This window comes from Bombina bombina, chromosome 2, assembly GCF_027579735.1.
Source record: "Bombina bombina isolate aBomBom1 chromosome 2, aBomBom1.pri, whole genome shotgun sequence".
Classification (NCBI taxonomy): Eukaryota; Metazoa; Chordata; class Amphibia; order Anura; family Bombinatoridae; genus Bombina; species Bombina bombina.
In genome coordinates this window covers 169,489,600-169,501,725 of record NC_069500.1, presented here as the reverse complement: position 1 = coordinate 169,501,725, position 12,126 = coordinate 169,489,600, and the positions used below count along the sequence as shown (strand labels likewise).

Here is a 12,126-nt window from a genome sequence, read left to right as displayed (position 1 = left end):
TGGGCATCATTGTCATTGTCACATAAATCACATTTATTTAAATGAATAGGAATTCTGGCTTCCCCACATTCAGAACACAGTCTATCTGGTAGTTCAGACATGTTAAACAGGCATAAACTTGATAACAAAGTACAAAAAACGTTTTAAAATAAAACCGTTACTGTCACTTTAAATTTTAAACTGAACACACTTTATTACTGCAATTGCGAAAAAACATGAAGGAATTGTTCAAAATTCACCAAATTTTCACCACAGTGTCTTAAAGCCTTAAAAGTATTGCACACCAAATTTGGAAGCTTTAACCCTTAAAATAACGGAACCGGAGCCGTTTTGAACTTTAACCCCTTTACAGTCCCTGGTATCTGCTTTGCTGAGACCCAACCAAGCCCAAAGGGGAATACGATACCAAATGACGCCTTCAGAAAGTCTTTCTAAGTATCAGAGCTCCTCTCACATGCGACTGCATGCCATGCCTCTCAAAAACAAGTGCGCAACACCGGCGCGAAAATGAGGCTCTGCCTATGCTTTGGGAAAGTCCCTAAAGAATAAGGTGTCTAAAACAGTGCCTGCCGATATTATTATAGCAAAATACCCAAATAAAATGATTCCTCAAGGCTAAATATGTGTTAATAATGAATCGATTTAGCCCAAAAAAAGTCTACAGTCTTAATAAGCCCTTGTGAAGCCCTTATTTACGATCGTAATAAACATGGCTTACCGGATCCCATAGGGAAAATGACAGCTTCCAGCATTACATCGTCTTGTTAGAAAGTGTCATACCTCAAGCAGCAAGAGACTGCTCACTGTTCCCCCAACTGAAGTTAATTGCTCTCAACAGTCCTGTGTGGAACAGCCATGGATTTTAGTGACGGTTGCTAAAATCATTTTCCTCATACAAACAGAAATCTTCATCTCTTTTCTGTTTCTGAGTAAATAGTACATACCAGCACTATTTCAAAATAACAAACTCTTGATTGAATAATAAAAACTACAGTTAAACACTAAAAAACTCTAAGCCATCTCCGTGGAGATGTTGCCTGTACAACGGCAAAGAGAATGACTGGGGTAGGCGGAGCCTAGGAGGGATCATGTGACCAGCTTTGCTGGGCTCTTTGCCATTTCCTGTTGGGGAAGAGAATATCCCACAAGTAAGGATGACGCCGTGGACCGGACACACCTATGTTGGAGAAAATAAATAATATAATAACTGAATAATAAATGTAATGAATATAAGGTCTCATTTCTAAAAGGTGCATGAAATAATAAGTAATCTGTGAATTAAGCAAAGGAGTGCTCTTACCTTCCAAAATTTGCGGGCAAGAAGTCAAGAAAAGCATCATTTAGGTATAACTGAGTTAAGTTCAAAAGTTGCGAAAATCCATCTGGAAGTCTGGTGGGAAAAAACAAACACAATAGCATTAAAAACCAAGAAAGCACAAATGATACCAAACAACGTAAGATATAAGAACTAATTTTATTGACATTATTATAAATAGCTTATATAAAGCTGTCACCTCACGATAATGAAATGACTTAAAATCTATGGTGAAGAGTGTAATCAATGCATCAATGTTACATTGGGTTAGAGGTAAAAGACCAGCTTGAATGCTTATTATGGATGTGCTGCACGTCCTGACTTATAGATCAATGTTAAGACGTTTACTCAGACACACACAACTATGGTTGGCAGTTATTAGCCATATTTTGTACGAGTAATTATCAATATCTTCACTTTATAGCTACTATTCTTGTGTTTTTGGCCCCTTCATAACTGTTACTTATACCCCTTTGAATAAGCTGTTTAGGCATTTGAACTCATGACAATTAAAGGGACAGTCTAGTCCAAATTAAACTTTCATGATTCAGATAGGGCATGTAATTTTAAACAATTTTCCAATTTACTTTAATAACCAATTTTGCTTTGTTCTCTTGGTATTCTTAGTTGAAAGCTTAACCTAGGAGGTTCATATGCTAATTTCTTAGACCTTGAAGGCCACCTCTTTTCAGAATGCATTTTAACAGTGTTTCACCACTAGAGGGTGTTAGTTCATGTTTTTCATATAGATAACACTGTGCTCATGCACATGATTGGCTAAACTGCAAGTCTGTCAAAAGAACTGAAATAAGGGGGCAGTTTGCAGAGGCTTAGATACAAGATAATCACAGAGGTAAAAAACAAAATTTATGCTGACCTGATAAATTTCTTTCTTTTGCGATGTACCAAGTCCACGGATTCATCCTAACTTGTGGGATATTGTCCTTCCTGACAGGAAGTAGCAAAGAGAGCACCACAGCAGAGCTGTCTATATAGCTCCTCCCTTAACCCCACCCCCCAGTTATTCGACCGAAGGACAAGGAAGAAAAGGAGAAACTATAGGGTGCAGAGGTGACTGAAGTTTACATAAAAAAATACTATCTGTCTTGAATAGACAGGGCGGGCCGTGGACTCGGTACATCGCAAAAGAAAGAAATTTATCAAGCATAAATTTTGTTTTCTTTTGCATGATGTACCGAGTCCACGGATTAATCCTAACTTGTGGGATACCAATACCAAAGCTTTAGGACACGGATGAAGGGAGGGACAAGACAGGAACCTAAACGGAAGGCACCACTGCTTGCAAAACCTTTCTTGATTGAAGATAAAATAAAACTAACAGTTTAACACCTCTTCTCTTTACTCTTCCTGCTTAGAGCCAGCAAATGAGAATGACTGGGGGGTGGAGTTAAAGGGACAGTATACTGTAAAATTGTTTTTCCCTTAATGTGTTTCCAATAACTTTTTTTACCAGCTGCAGGGTATAAAATGTATGAGATTTGCGTTTTTAAGGCTTTTTTTCTGTATATGAATTAGATGATTTTGTGTTTTGAAGCCACAACCTAAGAAAATGGGTTGAGCTTGTAGGTATAATCAGATCTCATTACTTTATCACATTGTGTACATATACCTGCTTCTTTATCTTATATCTGTACGTAAACAAATCACCAATACTTGGAGAAAACAATGGAAAATTAAAATTTTATTACCTTATCTCTTCTATACCCCACTGGGAGTGTAATTTCTTATACTGGCTGTATTAAAACAACTTGGCCTTGAGGCCAAAAATTTTCAGGGTGGGTGGGGATACCAGAGACTAAATAAACTATTTTAAATGCCAATATAAGGGTAATAGAAATACTTTATAAACTATTTATTACACTCCAGCAGGTAAAGTCGATCATTGGGAACAAATTAAAGGGGAGAACATTTTTGAGTAAACTGTCCCTTTAAGGGGGGAGCTATATAGACAGCTCTGCTGTGGTGCTCTCTTTGCTACTTCCTGTCAGGAAGGACAATATCCCACAAGTTAGGATGAATCCGTGGACTTGGTACATCATGCAAAAGAAAGTATATAAATATAACTGTGTTGGTTATGCAAAACTGGGGAATGGGTAATAAAGGGATTATCTATCTTTTAATACAATAAAAATTCTGGTGTAGACTGTCCCTTTAATCAATTTCATTAAAAACATAATTTATGCTTACCTGATAAATTCCTTTCTCCTGTAGTGTAGTCAGTCCACGGGTCATCATTACTTATGGGATATTAACTCCTCCCCAACAGGAAGTGCAAGAGGATCACCCAAGCAGAGCTGCTATATAGCTCCTCCCCTCTACGTCACACCCAGTTATTCGACCGAAAACCAAACGAGAAAGGAGAAACTATAGGGTGCAGTGGTGACTGGAGTATAATTTAAAAATTTAGACCTGCCATAAAGAACAGGGCGGGCCGTGGACTGACTACACTACAGGAGAAAGGAATTTATCAGGTAAGCATAAATTATGTTTTCTCCTGTTAAGTGTAGTCAGTCCACGGGTTATCATTACTTATGGGATACCAATACCAAAGCTAAAGTACACGGATGACGGGAGGGACAGGCAGGATCTTTATACGGAAGAAACCACTGCCTGAAGAACCTTTCTCCCAAAAACAGCCTCCGAAGAAGCAAAAGTGTCAAATTTGTAAAATTTGGAAAAAGTATGAAGAGAAGACCAAGTTGCAGCCTTGCAAATCTGTTCAACAGAGGCCTCGTTCTTAAAGGCCCAAGTGGAAGCCACAGCTCTAGTAGAGTGAGCTGTAATCCTTTCAGGAGGTTGCTGTCCAGCAGTCTCATAGGCTAAACGTATTATGCTACGAAGCCAAAAAGATAGAGAGGTAGCAGATGCTTTTTGACCTCTCCTCTGTCCAGAATAAACGACAAACAAGGAAGAAGTTTGGCGAAAATCTTTAGTTGCCTGTAAATAAAATTTCAGGGCACGGACTACGTCTAGATTGTGCAGAAGTCGTTCCTTCTTTGAAGAAGGGTTAGGGCACAATGATGGAACAACAATCTCTTGATTGATATTCTTGTTAGTGACTACCTTAGGTAAGAACCCAGGTTTAGTACGCAGAACTACCTTATCTGAATGAAAAATCAGATAAGGAGAATCACAATGTAAGGCTGATAACTCAGAGACTCTACGAGCCGAGGAAATAGCCATTAAAAACAGAACTTTCCAAGATAATAGCTTGATATCAATGGAATGAAGGGGTTCAAACGGAACACCATGTAAAACGTTAAGAACTAAGTTTAAGCTCCACGGTGGAGCTACAGTCTTAAACACAGGCTTAATTCTAGCCACAGCCTGACAAAAAGCCTGAACGTCTGGAACTTCTGACAGACGTTTGTGTAAAAGGATGGACAGAGCTGAGATCTGTCCCTTTAAAGAACTTGCAGATAAACCCTTTTCTAAACCTTCTTGTAGAAAAGACAATATTCTAGGAATCCTAACCTTACTCCATGAGTAACTCTTGGATTCGCACCAGTGTAAGTATTTACGCCATATCTTATGGTAAATTTTCCTGGTAACAGGTTTCCTAGCCTGTATTAAGGTATCAATTACTGACTCCGAAAATCCACGCTTTGATAAAATCAAGCGTTCAATTTCCATGCAGTCAGCTTCAGAGAAATTAGATTTTAGCCACAGCGCTCTGCGTGCCTGAATGGCGAATCCTGAATTCTTAGCCGTAAGTTTAGTTAAATGTACTACGGCATCAGAAATAAATGAATTAGCTAGCTTAAGGGTTTTAAGCTTGTGTGAAATCTCATCTAATGGCTTCCAGAGACTCAAACCAAAATGCTGCCGCAGCCGTGACAGGCGCAATGCATGCAAGGGGTTGTAATATAAAACCTTGTTGAACAAACATTTTCTTAAGGTAACCCTCTAACTTTTTATCCATTGGATCTGAAAAGGCACAACTATCCTCCACCGGGATAGTGGTACGCTTAGCTAAAGTAGAAACTGCTCCCTCCACCTTAGGGACCGTTTGCCATAAGTCCCGTGTGGTGGCGTCTATTGGAAACATTTTTCTGAATATAGGAGGGGGTGAGAAAGGCACACCGGGTCTACCCCACTCCTTAGTAACAATTTCAGTAAGTCTCTTAGGTATAGGAAAAACGTCAGTACTCGTCGGTACCGCAAAATATTTATCCAACCTACACATTTTCTCTGGGATTGCAACTGTGTTACAATCATTCAGAGCCGCTAACACCTCCCCTAGTAATACACGGAGGTTTTCCAGCTTAAACTTAAAATTTGAAATGTCTGAATCCAGTTTATTTGGTTTAGATCCGTCACCCGCAGAATGAAGCTCTCCGTCCTCATGCTCTGCAAATTGTGACGCAGTATCAGACATGGCCCTAGCCTTATCAGGGCACTCTGTTCTCATCCCAGAGTGATCTCGTTTACCCCTAAGTTCTGGCAATTTAGACAAAACTTCAGTCATAACATTAGCCATGTCTTGTAGAGTGATTTGTAATGGACGCCCTGATGTACTTGGCGTTACAATATCACGCACCTCCTGAGCGGGAGATGCAGGTACTGACACGTGAGGAGAGTTAGTCGGCATAACTTCCCCCTCGTTGTCTGGTGAATGTTGCTTAACATGTACAGATTGACTTTTATTTAAAGTAGCATCAATGCAATTAGTACATAAATTTCTATTGGGCTCCACCTTGGCTTTTGAACATATTGCACAAAGAGATTCCTCTGTGTCAGACATGTTTAAACAAACTAGCAATTAGACTAGCAAGCTTGGAAATACTTTTCAACTAAATTTACAAGCAATATGTAAAATGTTACTGTGCCTTTAAGAAGCACACAAAAACTGTCACAGTTGAAATAACAATGAACCGGATTAGTTATAGAAACCAAATTTAACAAAGGATTGCACTCATTAGCAATGGATGATTGACCCTTAATATCAGAAAAAAACGGATAACAATTGAAAATATAAGCGTTTTTATCACAGTCAAAGCACAGTCTCACAGGTCTGCTGTGAGTGATTACCTCCCTCAAAACTAGTTTTGAAGACCCCTGAGCTCTGTAGAGACGTCCTGGATCATGCAGGGAGAAAAAGGCAGACTGTGACTGAATTTCTGATGCGTAGTAAAAGCGCCAAAATAGGCCCCTCCCACTCACACTACAACAGTGAGGGAAGCTCAGTAAACTGTTTTAATTTAAAACAAACGACAGCCATGTGGAAAATAACGCCCAAAACAATTTTTCACCAAGTACCTTAGATAATTAAACGATTTAACATGCCAGCAAACGTTTAAAATCTAATTTATGAAATGTCATTAAAAGCCTGCTGCTAGTCGCTCACACTGCAAGTTAGGCTAAAAGTTATATGCATACAGTATTTTCCCAGTGAAGTGCCATTCCCCAGAAATACTTAAGTGTAAACATATATACATATCAGCCTGATACCAGTTGCTACTACTGCATTTAAGGCTGTACTTACATTATATCGGTATTAGCAGTATTTTCTCAGTCAATTCCATTCCTTAGAAAATAATATACTGCAACATACCTCTTTGCAGGTGAACCTGCCCGCTGTCCCCTGATCTGAAGTTACCTTACTCCTCAGAATGGCCGAGAACAGCAAATGGATCTTAGTTACGTCCGCTAAGATCATACAAAAAACTCAGGTAGATTCTTCTTCAAATTCTGCCTGAGAAGAAAACAACACACTCCGGTGCCGTTTAAAATAACAAACTTTTGATTGAAGATATAAAAAACTAAGTTTAATCACCACAGTCCTCTCACACATCCTATCTATTAGTTGGGTGCAAGAGAATGACTGGGTGTGACGTAGAGGGGAGGAGCTATATAGCAGCTCTGCTTGGGTGATCCTCTTGCACTTCCTGTTGGGGAGGAGTTAATATCCCATAAGTAATGATGACCCGTGGACTGACTACACTTAACAGGAGAAAGGACCACTCAATGCAGTAGCATTGCATAAGTAACAAGTGCATAATAAAAGACAATGCTTTAACACCTACTCTGAATTTCAAATAAGCAGTGATTTTTTTTCTGCCAAATTAATTTTCTTCTTCCATTTTCCAGTCCCCTGTATCATGTGACAGACATCAGCCAATCAGAAACTAGTATACGTATACCCTGTGAGCTTGTGCACATGCTCAGTAAAATCTCCTTCCCCATAAAGTGTGTATATAAAAAGATTGTGCAAAATTTGATAATGGAAGTAAACGGGAAAGTGTCTTAAAACTGCATGCTCTTCCTGAATCATAAAAGTTTATTTTGACTTAAAGTGACCCTTTAATGTTTTTGTGAAGTATAAATATCCTTTTTTTTTTTAAAGACCAAATGATTTTAGAAAATTTTTAGCTTGCAGAGATCACCAAAATCTCACCATATGAAAAGCAAAAAAAATAAAATATATATATATAAAAAAATAAATAAAAACAATTTTCCGTAAGGTATAAATGCTAAGCATGGGATTCATTATTTCTAGAATATTGTATCTAACCATAAAATATATCATTTATGCTTACACGATAAATCAATTTCTTTCATTGTGGTGAGCTCCAAGTGACCATAAAGGGACAGTCAACACCAGAATTTTTGTTGTTTTAAAAGATAGATAATTCCTTAATTACTAATTCCCCAGTTTTGCATAACCAACACAGTTATAATTATACATGTTTTACCTCTGTAATTACCTTGTATCTAAGCCTCAGCAGACTGCCCCCTTATTTCAGTTCTTTTGACAGATTTGCAATTTAGCCAATCAGAGCTGCCTGTCTCCATGGTAAATTCACGTGCATGAGATCAATGTTATCTATATGAAACACGTGAACTAATGCTCTCTAGTGGTGAAAAACTATCAAAATGCATTTAGATTAGAGGCGATCTTTAAGGTCTAAGAAATTAGCATATGAACCTTTAGCTTTCAACTAAGAATACCAAGAGAACAAAGCAAAATTGGTGATAAAAGTAAATTGGAAAGTTGTTTAAAATGACATGCCCTATTTGAAACATGAAAGTTTTTTTTTTAACTTGACTGTCCCTTTTAAAAACCCTACCACCTCATTAGTAAACAAGTCTGATGTATATAGCCAAGCATGATGATGATGATAAAAAAAATAAAAAAAAAATAGGAAAGGACTAAAAGAATGAGAAAAAAAAAGGTCCACACAAACTACTGGCAGAAAAAAATATGATTAAAATATAGCAATAAAATGGGCAGGTCTCGTGGACTCTCACCACCATAAAATAAATTTATCATCAGGTAAGCATAAATTATATTTTATTTCATAAAGGTAGTGGGAGTCCACGAGCCATTACTCCTGGAAAACTATTGCCCAAGCTGTGGAGTCCATGAGTAATGAGAGAGGGACAAAAACAGAATTTATGCTTACCTGATAAATTACTTTCTCCAACGGTGTGTCCGGTCCACGGCGTCATCCTTACTTGTGGGATATTCTCTTCCCCAACAGGAAATGGCAAAGAGCCCAGCAAAGCTGGTCACATGATCCCTCCTAGGCTCCGCCTACCCCAGTCATTCGACCGACGTACAGGAGGAAATATGCATAGGAGAAACCATCATATGATACCGTGGTGACTGTAGTTAGAGAAAATAATTCATCAGACCTGATTAAAAAAAAAAACAGGGCGGGCCGTGGACCGGACACACCGTTGGAGAAAGTAATTTATCAGGTAAGCATAAATTCTGTTTTCTCCAACATAGGTGTGTCCGGTCCACGGCGTCATCCTTACTTGTGGGAACCAATACCAAAGCTTAAGGACACGGATGAAGGGAGGGAGCAAATCAGGTCACCTAAATGGAAGGCACCACGGCTTGCAAAACCTCTCCCCCAAAAATAGCCTCCGAAGAAGCAAAAGTATCAAATTTGTAAAATTTGGCAACAGTGTGCAGTGAAGACCAAGTCGCTGCCTTACATATCTGGTCAACAGAAGCCTCGTTCTTGAAGGCCCATGTGGAAGCCACAGCCCTAGTGGAGTGAGCTGTGATTCTTTCAGGAGGCTGCCGTCCGGCAGTCTCATAAGCCAATCGGATAATGCTTTTAAGCCAAAAAGAAAGAGAGGTAGAAGTTGCTTTTTGACCTCTCCTTTTACCAGAATAAACAACAAAGAAGATGTTTGTCTGAAATCTTTAGTAGCCTCTAAATAGAATTTTAGAGCACGGACTACGTCCAAATTGTGTAACAAACGTTCCTTCTTTGAAGCTGGATTCGGACACAAAGAAGGTACAACTATCTCCTGGTTAATATTTTTGTTGGAAACAACTTTCGGAAGAAAACCAGGCTTAGTACGCAAAACCACCTTATCTGCATGGAACACCAGATAGGGCGGAGAACACTGCAGAGCAGATAACTCTGAAACTCTTCTAGCAGAAGAAATTGCAACCAAAAACAAAACCTTCCAAGATAATAACTTAATATCTACGGAATGTAAGGGTTCAAACGGAACCCCTTGAAGAACTGAAAGAACTAGATTTAGACTCCAGGGAGGAGTCAAAGGTCTGTAAACAGGCTTGATTCTAACCAGAGCCTGAACAAACGCTTGAACGCCTGGCACAGCTGCCAGCCTTTTGTGAAGTAAAACAGATAAAGCAGAGATCTGTCCCTTCAGAGAACTCGCAGAAAATCCTTTCTCCAAACCTTCTTGTAGAAAGGATAGAATCTTAGGAATTTTTATCTTGTTCCATGGGAATCCTTTAGATTCACACCAACAGATATATTTTTTCCATATTTTATGGTAAATTTTTCTAGTTACAGGCTTTCTGGCCTGAATCAGAGTATCTATTACAGAATCTGAAAACCCACGCTTTGATAAAATCAAGCGTTCAATCTCCAAGCCGTCAGTTGGAGGGAAACCAGATTCGGATGTTCGAATGGACCTTGAACAAGAAGGTCCTGTCTCAAAGGTAGCTTCCATGGTGGAGCCGATGACATATTCACCAGGTCTGCATACCAAGTCCTGCGTGGCCACGCAGGAGCTATCAAGATCACCGAAGCCCTCTCCTCATTGATCCTGGCTACCAGCCTGGGAATGAGAGGAAACGGTGGGAATACATAAGCTAGGTTGAAGGTCCAAGGTGCTACTAGTGCATCTACTAGAGTCGCCTTGGGATCCCTGGATCTGGACCCGTAGCAAGGAACCTTGAAGTTCTGACGAGAGGCCATCAGATCCATGTCTGGAATGCCCCATAATTGAGTTATTTGGGCAAAGATTTCCGGATGGAGTTCCCACTCCCCCGGATGGAATGTCTGACGACTCAGAAAATCCGCTTCCCAATTTTCCACTCCTGGGATGTGGATTGCAGATAAGTGGCAGGAGTGATCCTCCGCCCATTGAATTATCTTGGTCACTTCCTCCATCGCCAGGGAACTTCTTGTTCCCCCCTGATGGTTGATATATGCAACAGTCGTCATGTTGTCTGATTGAAACCTTATGAATTTGGCCTTTGCTAGTTGAGGCCAAGCCTTGAGAGCATTGAATATCGATCTCAGTTCAAGAATGTTTATCGGGAGAAGAGATTCTTCCCGAGACCATAGACCCTGAGCTTTCAGGGGTTCCCAGACCGCGCCCCAGCCCACCAGACTGGCGTCGGTCGTGACAATGACCCACTCTGGTCTGCGGAAGCTCATTCCCTGTGACAGGTTGTCCAGGATCAGCCACCAACGGAGTGAATCTCTGGTCTTTTGATCTACTTGAATCGTCGGAGACAAGTCTGTATAATCCCCATTCCACTGTCTGAGCATGCACAGTTGTAATGGTCTTAGATGAATTTGTGCAAAAGGAACTATGTCCATTGCTGCAACCATCAATCCTATTACTTCCATGCACTGCGCTATGGAAGGACGAAGAACAGAATGAATTACTTGACAAGAGCTTAGAATTTTTGATTTTCTGACCTCTGTCAGAAAAATCCTCATTTCTAAGGAATCTATTATTGTTCCCAAGAAGGGAACTCTTGTTGACGGGGACAGAGAACTTTTTTCCTTGTTCACTTTCCATCCGTGAGATCTGAGAAAGGCTAGGACGATGTCCGTATGAGCCTTTGCTTTTGACAGAGACGACGCTTGAATCAGGATGTCGTCCAAGTAAGGTACTACTGCAATGCCCCTTGGCCTTAGAACCGCTAGAAGGGACCCTAGTACCTTTGTGAAAATTCTCGGAGCAGTGGCTAATCCGAATGGAAGTGCCACAAACTGGTAATGCTTGTCCAGAAAAGCGAACCTTAGGAACTGATGATGTTCCTTGTGGATAGGAATATGTAGGTACGCATCCTTTAAATCCACCGTGGTCATAAATTGACCTTCCTGGATGGTGGGAAGGATCGTTCGAATGGTTTCCATTTTGAACGATGGAACCCTGAGAAATTTGTTTAGGATCTTGAGATCTAAAGTTGGTCTGAATGTTCCCTCTTTTTTGGGAACTATGAACAGGGTGGAGTAAAACCCCATCCCTTGTTCTCCTATTGGAACTGGATGAATTACTCCCATCTTTAACAGGTCTTCTACACAATGTAAGAATGCCTGTCTTTTTATTTGGTTTGAAGATAATTGAGACCTGTGGAACCTTCCCCTTGGGGGTAGTTCCTTGAATTCTAGGAGATAACCTTGAGAAACTATTTCTAGTGCCCAAGGATCCTGAACATCTCATGCCCAAGCCTGAGCAAAGAGAGAAAGTCTGCCCCCCACCAGATCCGGTCCCGGATCGGGGGCCATCCCTTCATGCTGTTTTGGTAGCAGTGGCAGGTTTCTTGGCCTGCTTAC

At 40.1% G+C, this 12,126-nt stretch overlaps 1 protein-coding gene across 1 annotated transcript in view; it reads right to left on the bottom strand.

Moving 5' to 3' along the window:
- ERBIN (erbb2 interacting protein) overlaps positions 1 to 12,126 on the bottom strand; it is a gene marked incomplete in the record, with an annotated part of 752,109 nt that overhangs the window by 235,003 nt on the left and 504,980 nt on the right. Inside the window, 1 exon segment of the mRNA XM_053701342.1 lies at positions 1,301 to 1,390. Coding sequence (XP_053557317.1) covers positions 1,301 to 1,390 — 90 coding nt within the window.